Below are 15,678 nucleotides of genomic sequence, written 5' to 3' on the forward strand. Positions count from 1 at the left end.
TATTCTTCCCCATTACTTTTTTCTTTTCTCCATTTTCTTAATTCCTTTCTGACCTCCTTTTTTTCTCTTTGCAGTCCTCATCCCACTCACTTCTATTCCCCCTTTACTAACTTCATTATTATTTGTGCACTCTAATCCTATTTTTATTTCTCCTATCATTTTTTCCATCTCCTCGTTCACATTTCCCTCTCCCATTTTGATATTTCTTATTTTTTCTCTAAACTGTTCTTTTCCTTCCCTTGACCAATCCCCTTTTCCTACATTTTTTACATTTGCTCCTCTTTTACTCATATTGCTATTCCTTTTTTGTCCCTCTAATGTCACTATTAAGGGAAAGTGATCCGAATCAATATATTCTCCTACTCCTAATTTCTTAACCTTCTCTCTTACCTCATCATCCACTATCACATAATCAATTACCGTTCCCCTTTCACTTCCTGAGCGTGTATATTCTCCTTTTTCATCCCCTTCTATCGAATTGTTTTGAAAATTCACCCGACCAAAAATCCAATAATGAAACATCCACATTCCCTACCAAGGCGATAACAATATTCTCTTACAATACTGCTAGACAATTTAAGGTTTTTTCTCTGAAATTTCCAATCTTTTTCAACTTTCTACTTCGAGTAAGGCAATAATTAATTCAACTTAACAAACATAATTGTTTAAACAATTTATGCATATTTACATCTAACTTTGGGAACTTGATTTGAATCACATGAACTTAAAATAAACTCTTATTTCTATAGATCTGCTTTCTTTTGTCCTGACATTTCTGCTATAAAATTTTTTCAATTGTCATGTCACATATTGCATTGAATACGTAGTTTTTTATTTCTACTTTTTTCTCTATTGTATACATGCTTCTCGAATGCATTTTTCACAAGACCGACTATGCATTTATAAAGCATCTCTCTGATTTTTTTAAAGTTGAAACACGTGTCTGATACTTTCTAAAGTTAATTAAGAAAAGGGTATAAGTATCATTGAAATATATTTTTGACAGGATTTTATAGGACTACCAACATAGCTTTCATTTCCTAATTATCGAATTAAAATAAATGCTTGAATAAAAAATATAATAAAATATAATAATAGACTTTATTCCAGCATGAATTATTCTGAGGCCTTGAATAATAATCAAGGTAAAAAAAATTTAATTTCTGTTGGGGTTACGAAATGAAATAATTCGAATTCAAATGAGTCAGTCTACGATTTTATATCGTAATATGGTGTTTCTCAAAAAAAATTCTGGAATCTTGAATGTTTCTGATGTTTTAAATTTTCGAAAACTTATTTCATTTTGAATGATTATAATTTAAAACGATGAAATTTTTAACATATTTTTACAATAAATCTTTCTTAAAGATTTGCAATTTAAGATTCTTCAATTTTTAATGTGTACAATTTAAAATTAGGTAATATTTAAGAATGTCTTTTTCGGCATAGTTCTGCAAATTTGACAGTACAGAATTTCAAATTATTAAATCATTCAATTCTCAATATTTATATTTTGAAGGAATGTAATTTTTAACTTTTTTAAACAAATGTTTCAATTATTAAGATTTAAAATAGAAGGTTTTTTGAATTCAAATAATTTGCGATTTTTTATTTTTATTTTGTTGAGATTTACAAATAAATATTTATTGATTTGGAATATTTATCGTTGAAAATTATAGAATTTTGAACGCTTTTCTCGTTGGTAAAAGTCAACTTTTGAGGAATTAAAATAGACAATTCCTCAATAATAACGATTTTTAATTTAAGATTTACAAATGAAGATTTATTAATTTTAAAATGTACTTACAAACAAAAAATTCAGAGGAACCTTTCCGTCCAAACCTAACTCGGCGTTTTGATAAATCTGAAAGGTTTTTTTTCTGGGATAGTCGATTCTTAAAGATTCATTTCATACCGTTTTTGAACAAGACAAAGAAATTTTCAACCAAGAAGTTTAACTTTCTACCCGAATAGTTAAATTTTCAATCGAGAAGATTAATTTTTAGCCAAAAAAAAGAAATTTTCAAACAGATATTAGAATTTTTAACTAAAAAAGCGATGAATTTTCATCCTAAATGATGAACCTTTAACCAAAAAATCCGAATTTTTAGATACTACCTGAATTTACAACAAATTATTTGGATTTTCAACAACAAAATATCAATTTTAAACTAAAAAAATGAAAGATACATGTTCAATTGAAAAAAAATAATTTTCAACAACAGAAAAACTAATTTTTAAAAAAAGACTTAAATTATCATTTACAACCAATAATATGTTACAAATAAAAAAAAATTAAAATAAAAATAATTAAAATTTCGACCACAACCTTCGAACTAAAACTAAAATCTCTCGACTGAAAAAATTATTTTTTAACAAAACAATACATCTTTCAACCTACCGGTTTAATTTTGACCAAAAAGACGAATTTTAAACCAAATTCATAAATTTTGAAACAAATAATTAAATTTTCAACTAAAAAAGGTTTAATTTTAACCATGAATGGATTTATATTTTAAAAGTATGTATTTTCGAACCTTTTTTTCTGGATTACTTTAATTGTAAAGATTTATGATTGAAAATACTTAATTTAAACTTAAATTTAATTTAAAATTCTTGAATTTAAAATATATATATTTGCAAATTATTTAGTTATCGATATTTATATTTTAAAGGTATGTAACTTTTAACGTTTTTTTCTGAAACTCTTCAATTTTTAAAATTTTAAATTTAAAATTCTTCCATGCTTTGAGGATTTATTAACTTGGAACTTTTAGAGTTTAAAACTTGAAATTTCGGAAGTTTTTTGTTGTTGGAGTAAATCAACTTGGAAGATTCACAATGTAAAATTTTTCGATTTTAAAGAATAACAATAAAAGCTTCTACAATTTTGAAAATCTACAATTGAAAATTATTTAATTTTGCAAATATATGATTGCAAATTATTCAATTTTCAAGATATATATTTTGAAGATAAGTAATTTTAAATTTTTTTCGGAATAGTTGAATTTTAAAGATTTACAACTGAAAATACTTCAATTTGAACTTTCAAGTTTAATTTAATTTAAAATTCATGGATTTTGAAAACAGATTTGCAAATTATTGAATTTTCAAGAATTATATTTTAAAAGTATGTAATTTCGAACGGTTTTTTTAATAATCGAATTTTTTAAATTTTCAATTTAAACGATTTGCCATTTAAAGTTCTTTCTTTTTTTTATTATTCATTAATTTGGAAGGTTTACAGTATACAATGATGACATTTTAGAAGCTTTTTTACATTCTCATCATTTATGATTGAGAAAGTATTAGAATTGTCCGAAATTTAATGGCGTCTGTCTGCCTGTATGTCCGTCCGTCCGTCCGTCCATCCGTCCGTCCGTAAACACGATAACTCTCGAAAAAATGAACGAAGCAAATCCATCTTTGGCGCACTTTTTTCAGGTCCTAAAAGAAAGGACGAGTTTGTTAACCAGCCATTTTTTGAAAAAAAGAAAATTCTCATAGTTATAGCATTTTCAAAATTTTTTAAATCAACCAAAAATCCAAATTTTAAGCCAAAAAACGCACGATATGAAAAAAAGTCAAGAGAAGAAAAACATTGCTTTTTTGCAAGCCCTACAAAATTATCATAACAAATGTTTGGAATTTCTTGGAAAATCGAAAATCCAAATTTCGATTGCACAAAAAAAATTAAGAATTACATTTTATGGTGAAACTATGTCGGATACGAAAAAAAGATGAATCAACCAAAATTGTTATCCCAGAAAAGATCTACAGTTTCATTAAGAACCACTTCTTGATAACACGCGTACTATTTGTTTTATTCGTGAAAATAACATTGAAAATAAAAATAATTTAAAAAATGTGTGGATAAACGACGCAAGTTACGATAAAAAAAAAAAGATTCAACAAACCCTGTTTACAAATCTCTGTCGAAAATTCTACAATGTTGAAAAGGTAGAAGTGAAAATTCTTGCATTTTGAAAATATAGAATTGCAAATTATTCAATTTTCAAGATTTATATTTTAAAGGTATAATATTTTGAATAGCCTTTCCGGGATATTTCAATTTTAAAGATTTTCAATTGAAAATTCTTCAATTTGGAATGTTTTTGTTGTTCTTGAAGTAGTTCAATTTGGCAAGATTCAAGATACAAAATTATTAGATTTCATCTATTTGCAATTTAAAAATCTTCAATTTTAAAGTAATACATTTTAAATTTCTAGAATTTCGAAAAGCTAGAATTGAAAATTCTTAAATTTAAAAAATGTAGATTTGCAGATTATTTAATTTTCAAAATTTATATGCTGAAGGTATGTAATCTTGAACTTAATCTTTTTTATTTCGAAATAGTTCAAATTTAAAGATATGAAATAAAAAAATTCTTTCATGTAGAAAATGATTTGATTTTGAAGTCATGTTTTTGAAATGGTTCAATTTTGAAGATTTAAATTTTAAAAATAATCATTGGGAAGATTCACATTTGGAAAATCTTCAATTTTAACGATTTCCAATAAATTCTTCAATTTTAAATAGTTACAATTCAAACTTCTACAACTTTCAAGTTACAATTGAAAATTCTTGAATTTTGAACATCTACAATTGAAGATTCAAGAGTTTTTAGAATAAAGGTTTGAAGAATTATTATGAAAAATTCTTAAATTTAGAGTATTTTCAGTTGAACAGTTTTAAATATTTAATATGCATAATAAAAGATGATAAATTCTGTATTTCTTTTTTTTTGGAATGGTTCAATTCTGAACATTAAAAATTAAAATGTATTCAATTTTATAGATATGCAAATGAAAATTCTTCAATTGTGAAGCGTAAAACTTAAATTATTATTTTTATTTGTATTAAAAGTAGTGATTAAACTCTTTAGAAAATAGTGACCACTTTCCTGATAAAATAAACTACACGGAATCGATTAATTAATCTTCTTTTGTTTTTTGATTATTATTCATCTTTCTTGCTGTGATCAGCTTTCCGCCACTGGCGTCATTAAGTCGAGTGATTAAGTAGATGATGCTGTTAAAAACGGAATATCTTTAGAAAATGAGGCGACAGAAAGGATATCTTAAAGTAATTTCGCATCCGTAATCCTTGATTAATATTTAATTTGACAATGTTAAAATTCTTTTCTTGGAAGCGAAAGTTTTAATTATCTGGATGCATAAAATTATATAGTGATCTTAAAATTCAAAGACTTCCACATGGGAAAAAATGTATAGCTGAACCAACGATATTTATCGTTCATCTGGCCACAAATATCGTTGAAAATGAAGAAACGATATTGACAATATCTTGAACAAGGAATTTGCAGCATAATTTTATTTTAATCGTATCATTAATTAAACAAATTTTATATTTGTAAAACAAAGGTACTATGAAAATCTGAAATCAAAATGTGGGAATTTTTAGTTTAATTGTACAGACTAGCAGGGCCTAATAAAAATAGGTGAAATTAATAGCAGCACTTGCTCTTCAATTTTTATACTTTTCCAAAACTTGAATTTGAACTTGTATTATTTTTCCCTATTTTGTACAATAAACACGACGTTCCAAGTGAGGTTTGAATTTTTCACAAAAATAGGCGAATAAATATCAAAAGAGATAAATTTTGAACCAAGTACAGTAAAACTCTTCTATAGCGCCGATTTTGAGGATGTTGGTGGGTGGGAACTAACTCATTATAGCCTGCGCCGCTTTTGTTTTTTCACGCCTGAGTGACAAAAGCGGATCCCGCACACACCGCGCTCCTCCTGTCACACTTACCTGCGGCGCGGCGTCAGTTCTCGAAAGGGCTATAGAAGGGAGGGCTATTGAAGGGTTTAACTGTGATTGAATTTTTAACTAAAAATGATAAATTCTCAACTAAAAGTGGAATAGTTAAATTTTCCGTGGAAAAAGAAACTTTAAAAAAATATTAAAAAAGGAATATATTTCCATCAAAAGAAATGAATTTAGTACTAAAATTATGAATGTTTAACAAACAAATAAAAACTTGTAACCAAATTTTACAACTTTGAACCAACTAGTCGTGTTTTCACCAAAAAGGACTAATTTTGAACATTCGTGAATTTTCAACCAAGTATTTTTAATATTGAGCTGAAATTATTAATCCTACACACAAAAAAATAACAAAGCAGTTCATTTTCTAAACAAAACAGACAAATTTTCTACCAAAAAGTTTGACATTATACCAGAATAGTTAAATTTTCAACCGAAAAGTTTAATTTTCAGTGAAAACATAGGAATTTTCAACTAGATATTAGAATTTTTATCTAAAAAAAAGATGAATTTTCAACTTAGATGATAAATCTTTAAACAAAAAATGAGAATTTTTAAAAACTACTTGAATTTTCAACAAACAAATAAACATTTTAAAACAAAAAAATGAAAGATAGATATTCAATGGAAAAAAATTAATTTTCAACAACAGAAAAACTGGTTTTTAACAAAAGAGTTCAATTTACAGATACAAAAAATTAAATGTTACAAAAAAAAACATTTATTAAGATAAAAACTAGATAAAATTTCGACCAAAAAGAAAATTAATTTTGAAACAGAATGGTTTAACTTTCAACTTAAATCATGAATCCTGAACTAAAAAAGAAAAAAATAGTTTGTAACACAGTACTAAGACTTTCAATTAAGTGGAAGAATTTAGAACAAAATACAGAACATTTTGAGGCAATAGTTAAATTTTCAAAGAAAAAAAGATAAATTTTAAACCAAAAAGGAATCCTTTAATTTTTAGTTTAAAAGTGAGTTTTTAACAAAAAGACGAATTTTCATCAAAATAGTTTAATTTTCGACATACATTATTAACAAATAATTTCAACTTTTAAACAAACAGATGATTTTTCAACTAAAATGATACTTCTGGAACCAAAAAATGATTTTTTAACAAAACAATAGATCTTTCAACTCAGCCGTGGAATTTTTAACCAAAAAGACTAATTTTGAACCCAATAGTTAAATTTTCAACGAAAAAAAGATGAATTTTAAACCACAAATAGAATCATTTAATTTTTACTTGAAAAGTTCAATTTTGAGCAAAAAAAGATGAATTCTCAACAAAATGGTTAGATTTTTCACCAAAAAAATAACAACTAATAAACGGGTTCAACTCTTAACCAAAGAGATGACTTTTCAACTAAAATGATGAATCTTGAACCAAAAAATAAAGTTTGAACAAATTAATACATCTTTCAACGTACCGGTTAATTTTTTACCAACAAGACGAATTTTCAACCAAATTCTTTAATTTTGAAACAAATAGTTAAATTTTCAAATAAAAAAGGTATAATTTTAACCATAAATGGAATAGACACCTTTTTAGTTTAAATCATTCATTTCAAACAAAAAATTTTTTTTTCAACAAAATAGTTTAACTTTCAACCAAAAAGATGAATTTTTAATCCAAAAAATCAAATTTTTAAGAAATTACTTTAAATTCTACACAAGAAGTTAAATTTTGTACCACAAAATAAAATGTTTCGCTAAAATAATAATTGTAGAATAAAATTGTCATGAAAAAGAAGTTTTTTTAATAAGGGACAAAAGATAAATTCTTTAAAAATAGGTTAAAGAGGAATATGGAAAAGATCATCATGTATGTACATATAGCTAATTTAAAGATATCAGAATCCATGAGCTGACGATACAATTGGCTCTTTCAAAAACAAAATTTAGTTTTTTGAAATACATTTTACTTTTGTTGATATTAAACTTATTTTCGGAATATGAAGATGAACTTTAAAATACTTAAAATGGAAAATTATAAAATTTTGAATATTTGCAATTGAATAATCTTGAATTTTCTAAGTTTCGTAATTTAAAAAGATATGATTTTTTTGGAATAGTTAAATTTACCAAATTTAGAATTAAAAACGTTTCAATTTTAAAGATGTACTTATAAAAAAGAAACCAGAGTGCCCCTCCATCTAATTTAATCTGCCAATCACTATGTATGGCTTAGCAAGGGAACCTGCGGATAGCAGAGTGGGTGAGGTTCACTTTGCTGTGCAAAGAGGTCTGCGTCATGCACTGTGCTATGGGGTACTCCCGGCACTTGCGAGAAAAATATGGAACAAAAGAGAAATTCTGTAAAAAAAAATTAAAGAGGGGAATTGGGGAAAGAGCGTGGAGTATATAAATATAGCTTAATTAAAGATATAAGAATCCATGTGTCGGAGATACAGATGGCTCTTTCGAAAAGAAAATTTGCTGTTTTCAAATAGATTTTACTTTTGCTGATTTGACTTTTTAGTATTTTTCTATTTGAAAACCTGAGTTATTTTTACGATTCTAGTCGGTTAAGCTTTATACGAGAATTTCTCCCTGAAAATCCAAATCAATTTTATGAGTCTTCTTGATTATTGCGAAATCGTATCATCCCACAATCAAGATATTGTAAAATCGTACTTTGGATTTTGTGATCAGCTTCATCGGAGAAGTTCTTAAAAATCTGCCCTTAATTTATTCACTTAAAATTTTTCTTGATTTTATTTCAATTTACTTAAATGAAATTTCTAAAAAAGAGATGAATTTTAAAACTATAAAGACGAATTTTCAATAAAGAAGATCAATTTTCTACCAAAAAAAGACGATTTTTCAACAAAATACTTGAATTTTTAAACAAAAAGTTGAAAAAACGAATTCTTCAACCAATTAGTAAAATTTCCAACTAAAGAAATGACTTCCACAAAAATTATGAATTTTCCAACCAAAAAGACTACTTTTTAACAAATAAATAATTTTCAGTTAAGAAAGAGAAAAAAGTTTATCCAAATTGATGAACTTTCAAGCCAAAGATGATTTTGCTGTGAAACAGTTAAATTTTTACCCCAAAAATAGGACAACCATAAATAAAAATTACACTTGCAGTTCAAAAATTAGTTCTAAAAAAAAAAGAACAAATTTTCACCAAATAATCAAACTTCAAATCAAAGAGATGAATCTTCAAAAAAAAAGAAAGTTTTCAACGAACCGGTGAAATTTTTAAAAATAGAGTGTTATTTTTAAGTAAGATTATGAATCGTCAACTAAAAATTAACTTTTAATCAAGAGGTTGAGAAGCTTCATCTGAGTAGTTCAATTTTAAACCAAAAAAAAATTAATTTTTAAAACATAATGTAATAGTAGACATTTCAACCAAATAAGATTGTAATTTTATACCAGAAACAAAAAGAAGATTAAATTTATACTATAGCGGATGAATTTTTAATTTTTTGTTTTAAAATTCAACTACTACGTTAAATGTTTGAACCGATTTGTTAAAAAAATAGTTTTTTGGTAGAAAATTAATCTTCTTGGTTGAAAATTTCACTATACTTTGTTGAAGATTAAACTTTTTTTTTAATTCTGTTTTTGTGTTGAAGCTTCATTAGTTCAGTTAAAAATTCATCTTTTTGTTGGAAAAATTAATTTTGCTGTTGAAAATTATTTTTTTTTTTTATTAAAAACTAATCTTTTCAATGATAATTTGACTATTGAATTTTTTTGAGGAAATTCACATGTTTTGATTGAAAATGCAACTACTTGATTGAATACGTAACCACTCTTTTAAAAAAACAATATTTTTGTTTGAAGATTCTTTTCTTTAGTTGAAAATTGATCTATGATTAATTGAAATTTAACCACCTTATTCTTTTTACTAGAAATTTAATCATCTTGGTTGAAAAATAATATTTTTGATCAAAAATTAACTACCTGGTAGAAAGTTAAACCGCTTGATTAAAAATCATTTTTTCATAAACATTTATCATTTTAGTTGAAAATTCGTTTTATATTATACTCAAGTTGATACACGCAATAATGTTATTCAAAATAATGTATACTCCAATTATTCCTCTATTTCTTGGCTGAAAGTTGATCTACATTATTAAAAAAAAATCTTTTTTTTTAATGTAACTTTATTCTTTCTGTTAAAAATTCAACTATTTTGTGGAAAAGTGAACTATTTTGATAATATTATTTTCTGAAGTTGATATTTTCAACTGAAAACTTAACCATCCAACTTTTGGTTGATAATCGATTTTTTGTAGCTTAAAATGGATCTATTTTCACAGGCGGAGACATTTAATTAATTTTTAATTGCTTAAAACAAACGATTATTTAAACAATAAAAAAATGTTTTTTACGAAAGAACAATTTTTTATCGTAAAGTATACTTCGTAACAAAAATTTTCATAACTCAATTATTGAATTTCGATGAACCGTTTACGAGTAATCCATTTTTGAAAAAAATGATCAAGAACTTTGATTGTTAATAACTTAAAAAAAAAAATTTGCAAAAATATTTTAGGGAAGTTATTTTGATACAAAAAAGGATCGAAAACTGTATAAATTGATTGAAAATATAAGTATCGATTTAAAACTGGTACGCTTGAGATATTTTGACCCAGTTGTCAACAATTTGTCCTTTAATTTCAATAAGGTCTATGCCCAAATGCGGAGAAGTACAAAGACTAAGCACAATGATTTTTTTAATTAATCTGAAACTGTCTTCAATATGAGGAAGAACTTTTGTAGGTCTTATGTTCTTCCTGAAATTAAAAGAATAAAAATGAAATGAAATTCAAAAATTCTTACTCATATTTACATTGACGGTCGAAGAAAGGATTGATTTGATTATTATCAAATCTACTATTATCCTACCTGTCTTCAATCTAATTTTCTTTTATCTGATGAATTTCAACAGGCGTTTGTAGTTCAACATGTGGATGTATGCATGTTCAGTAATGGAAAATTCAAGAATATTGTGGCCCTAGTTTCATCACGAGATGGTTGTCCAGTGGATCCGGGTTTTACGCTCACGAGGAGTTATACTCTAAAGCCCGAGAGAAGCTCAACAAAAAACTGGATTGCTCTGGAAGACAGTTACACCAGTAAATCTAGTGGAAATTTAGCAGCGACAGTTGTATGTGCCGGAAAAGCACCAGACGACAGAAACGTCTTCGCTATTTACGTCTCCTACTACGTCAAGGTAATTCAATTAATCAGCTTAAAGGATAAATTCCTTCTTTTTCCATTCTTGCTTTCTTCTCTGTGTTATTCAATTTTCCCAACTAACAATATATCTCAATAATAGGTAAGAGCGAGATGAAATTTTTCACCTGGGAATTACCATCTTCTCATTATTTCTGATTATTTCAAATAAAAATGTATAATATTTCGGAATTTTTACTGAGATGTTAAAGCATTTAAATGATCCGATAAGGTTCTACAAGAAATGCAAAACGATGCATTTTAAAAAAATGAATTTTTAACTGAAATTCATTTTTAACAAAACAGTTGATCTTTCACAACAAGATTTTTCAACCAAACAGTTGAACTTTCAAGCAAAAAAGACCAATATTTAACGAAAAATTTGAATGTTTAAACAACAGTTGAATTTTTAATTTATAAAAGTGGATTTATTACCAAACGGTTAAATTATGAACAAGATTATTAAATTTTTAACTAAATCGTAGAATTCTAAACCAAAAATATAATAGTAGACTTTTCAGTTCAAATTGTGAACGATAAATATAATAGCAAGCTTTTCAATCAAAATGAATTAAAATCAACCTAAAAAATTGTATTGAACCAAAACAGATGACTTCAATAAAATAGATCAATTTTCGAGTCAAAAAAGATAATTTTTTAATCCAAATGACGAATTTTCTATCAAAAAGGCGAATTTTCAACATAAAAGTTAAATTTTCTACTAACAAAGATGACTTTGACAATATTATTAAATTCTTATTCACATGATTAAATTTAGGAAATAAAAATAAAAATTTTGAATCAAATAGTCGGATTTTTAAGCAAAAAAATCAAACTTCAACAAAAAGGTGAATTTTCAAACGAAAAAGAATTTAAAGAAGGCAAGTGAATTTTCAACCTGAAAAGTTGAATTTTCAACCATTTAGGCGAATTTACTAAAAAAAATGGTAAGAAAGTAGTTTAAGTTTTAATTCAGTAATTTAATTTTCTACAATAAACTATGAATTCTCAACAAAAAATGTAATTGATGATATTTAAACTAAAAAAAAAAAATTATTTTAAATAAAGAACGAGTTAAAATTATCAAAAAAAGACCAAGTTTCAATAAAATAGTTAAATCCTCGACCAAAAAAGATTAGTTTTTAAATAGATGTTCATTTTTTTTAAAGGAGGTAAAATTTTTATGAAAAAAGCTAATTTTGAAAAAAAATAGATTCACTTTTTAAACAGTAATATGAATTTTCGATTTTAAAAACTGATTTTAAAGCACAAAAAACGAGGAATCTTTAACCAAAATAAAATAATAATTTTTAACAAAATAGTTTAAATTTTAACCAATTATGTAGTTCGATTTCTAACCGAAAAATATAATTTCTTAACAAAAAATATAATAGTTGATATTTCAACTAAACAAGATTTATTTTTAAATTTAAAAAATAATTTATCCAAAAAAACGAAATTCTAACAAGAATGACTCAATCCTCAACAAAAAAATTAACTCTCAACCATGTATACTTTTAGCCAATAAGATAACAATTTCACTCAGAGACGAATTTAAAAAAAAATGTTTTATTTTTTAAACTAACAAATATGAATTTACAACAAGAAACTATATTTTAGACTAAACAGTTGAATTTTTAAACAAATAGACGAATTTTCTGCCAAAAAATTGAATTTTCAACCAATTAGAGAAATTTCATACTAAAAAGATTAATTTTCTAGTAAAACAAATAAATCTTTTATCAATTTTTTTTAAACAAGATAGAATAGTAGAGAGAATATTTTATATTTCAGTTAAAAAAGATGTCAATTTTAAATTTAAAAAAAGAGTTAAAATTATCAAAAATACGAATATTTAAGACAAAGTTAAAACCAGTAGACTTTTTAACCAAACGAGGTGATTTTTTTATAAAGAAATACGATTTTTCAAGAAACTACATGAATTTTTTACACAAAAATATTAATTTTTAACTGAAAATTTAGTTTTAAATCAAACAGTTGCATTTTCAACGAAATATTTTATTTTCAAACAAACAGACGAGTTTTCAACCAACATCTCTGCGTCAAATAATTAAAGCTTTAATTTTCAAATCAAAAAGAGTTGAATTGACACAATAACACGAATATTTAGCAAAAGAGTTGAATCATCAATAAAAAAATTTAATTTTTAACGAGCTGCGTTTTTAAACAAAAAGTATTAAATTTCTACCTAAAGAGATGAATTTTCAAGTATTTTTAAAACTCAATTTAACTTAATTTTAACTTTTAATCTGAGGAAAGATTGTTTTTAAGTCTTTTTTAAACTTCTAAAAAAGCACATTTTTCCAAATTCTACAAAAATTGACATTTTGTTTGAAATCTTTTGAAATCTTCTCAAGATTTAATTTTTTTCGAATCTTTTAAAATATTCATAAATTTCCAAATATCTTTAGAAACAATTCAAAATTTTAATAAAATTGTTTAAAACTTTGCCACATTGAGAAGACCGTATGAAAATCTTCCCAAATCTTTTTCGACAATCTTCTGAACTCTTTTGAAATATTCTCTTAACCTACATTTTCAAAAATAAAAAATCATTTTCAATTTGCCTTAGAATCTGACGAAATGTTATTCATTCTCTTGAAACTTTTCAAATTTTTTAAAACGCTTCTCTTTTTCGAAATTTTAAAAAATTTACAATTTGTTTCAAAGTTTTTGACATTTTTTTTGTATCTTCTAAATATCTTTTAAGCTTTTTCGTTAATTTTTTTGTTTTTTAATCTTGAAAAATTGGACAATTTTGGTTTAAAATATTCTACGTTCTTTTCCGAAATTTTAGGAAATCATTTAAAACCTTTTTAAATCTTTTTTCATTTTTCTCTTCAAATCTATTTTGGTAAAAAAGAAAATCATTTAAAAGAACATAAATCATTAAAAATTCGTAAAAAAACTTATTTTTTCGAAATCTTCCAAAATCTACATTTTGTTTGACATTTTCAAACATTTTTTCAAGATTTAAATTATTTTCGAATCTTTTAAAATATTCGATAATTTTCAAATATCTTTAGAAATAATAGTTTTAATAAAATTGTTTAAAACTCTGCCAAATTGAAAAACCTGTATTAAAATCTTCCCAATTCTTTTTCCACAACCTTTTGAACTCTTTTGAAATATTCTCTTAACCTTCATTTTAAAAAATAAAAAATCATTTTCAATTTTCCTTGGAATCTGATGAAATTTTGTTAATTCTCTTGAAACTTTTCAAATTTTTTGAAAAGCTTCTCTTTTTCAAATTTTACAAAATTTACAATTTGTTTCAAAGTTTTTGACATTTTTTTGTATCTTCTAAATATCTTTGAAGCTATTTCGTTTATTTTTTTATATTTTTTAAACCTGCAAAATTGACCAATTTTGTTTCAAAATCTTCTACGCTCTTTTCCGAAATTTTAGGAAATCATTTTAAATTTTTTTCATTTTTCCCTTTAAACCCATTTTGTCAAAAAAGAACATAATTTCTTTATTCATAATGTGTCCCCTAATGGTTTACATGACTTCCATTCCTTACAATCTTTCCTTTTAAATCTATATATTTTTTACAATCTTATCCTTTGTATATATACAATTATTTACAACTATTTACATAAAGTCTTATACCTAGTTCCTTATTTCTATTTCCTGCGATAGCGCAATTTAGGACTTGTTAGCAAGCGAGTGAGCGAGCGAACGAAAGCGAGAGTGCAAGCGAGAGAGAGAGAGAGAGAGAGCATGAGAACGCAAACGCATCTTAGTCTACTTAACTTTTACTTTACCATTACTTACAATTTTCACGCTTCTAATCTAAGCGACTTCCGTTTCCTTTTTCTTTCACTTACCCCCATTTACCTTTTTCACGTGCATTCTTTCATTCTCCCTCATTCGCTCGTCTAGCACCCTCCAACTCCTTCATCCATTCTTATCCTGAACCATCTTCCCCTAGAATCTTAACCACATTTTCTTGCCAGCTTCCTTTATCTTCCATTCCTCTCCTACATCCTTCCCATACATGCTCCCATGTTTCCTCCTCCCATTCACATATTCTACACATTCTGTTCTCTTCTTTTTCCCAGTACTTCCCCTCCCTTACCTCGTTTCCCAGTCTAAGTCTTGCTATTCTGGTCCACCTTCTCTCTCCCCATCCCTTTTCTAAATACTTTGGCATCCCTTCCTTTTTTATCATCTTATACCATTTATTGTATTTTGATTCCTTAATCGCCCCCCCCCCCCATCTTTCTGTTAATTGTCTTTCCCTCTCTCTTTTTTCCAATTCTTCATAGTTTACTCCAGTCACGTCTTCTATTTCTCTATCATTAAAAAACTCCCTCCTTTCTTCTTCCCACCTCGTTAATTCGGTCGCCCTCCCTCTCCTCTCTTCTACCTCCATCAAACACATTCTCGCCAAGTCCCCTCCCTTTCCCTACCTCAGCTTTGTCTCAAATTTCCATGCCCTCTTACTCGCTCTAATACTTAACTTATCGCTTTGCGCTTCTTCTCTCACCATATATCCTGGCATCCTCCAGTCTGCCCCTAGTGTCCACCTTATATACCTTTCTTGTAAACTTTCAATATCTTTCCTTTATTTCCATCCCCATATCTCTGCTCCATAACCTAAAACCGGCCATACCAGCGTATCAAATAACCACATTCTCCTTCTCCAATTTTTT

The 15,678-nt window shown here is 26.1% G+C and overlaps 1 protein-coding gene across 1 annotated transcript in view; it reads left to right on the forward strand.

Moving 5' to 3' along the window:
- Positions 1-15,678, forward strand: part of LOC117180753 (beta-arrestin-2-like) — a 104,049-nt gene that overhangs the window by 84,979 nt on the left and 3,392 nt on the right. The window contains exon 5 of the mRNA XM_033373243.1: positions 10,713-10,997. Within this exon, the coding sequence (XP_033229134.1) occupies positions 10,713-10,997 (285 nt within the window). The remainder of the gene's footprint in view (positions 1-10,712; positions 10,998-15,678) is intronic.

This window comes from Belonocnema kinseyi, chromosome 9 (assembly GCF_010883055.1).
Source record: "Belonocnema kinseyi isolate 2016_QV_RU_SX_M_011 chromosome 9, B_treatae_v1, whole genome shotgun sequence".
Classification (NCBI taxonomy): Eukaryota; Metazoa; Arthropoda; class Insecta; order Hymenoptera; family Cynipidae; genus Belonocnema; species Belonocnema kinseyi.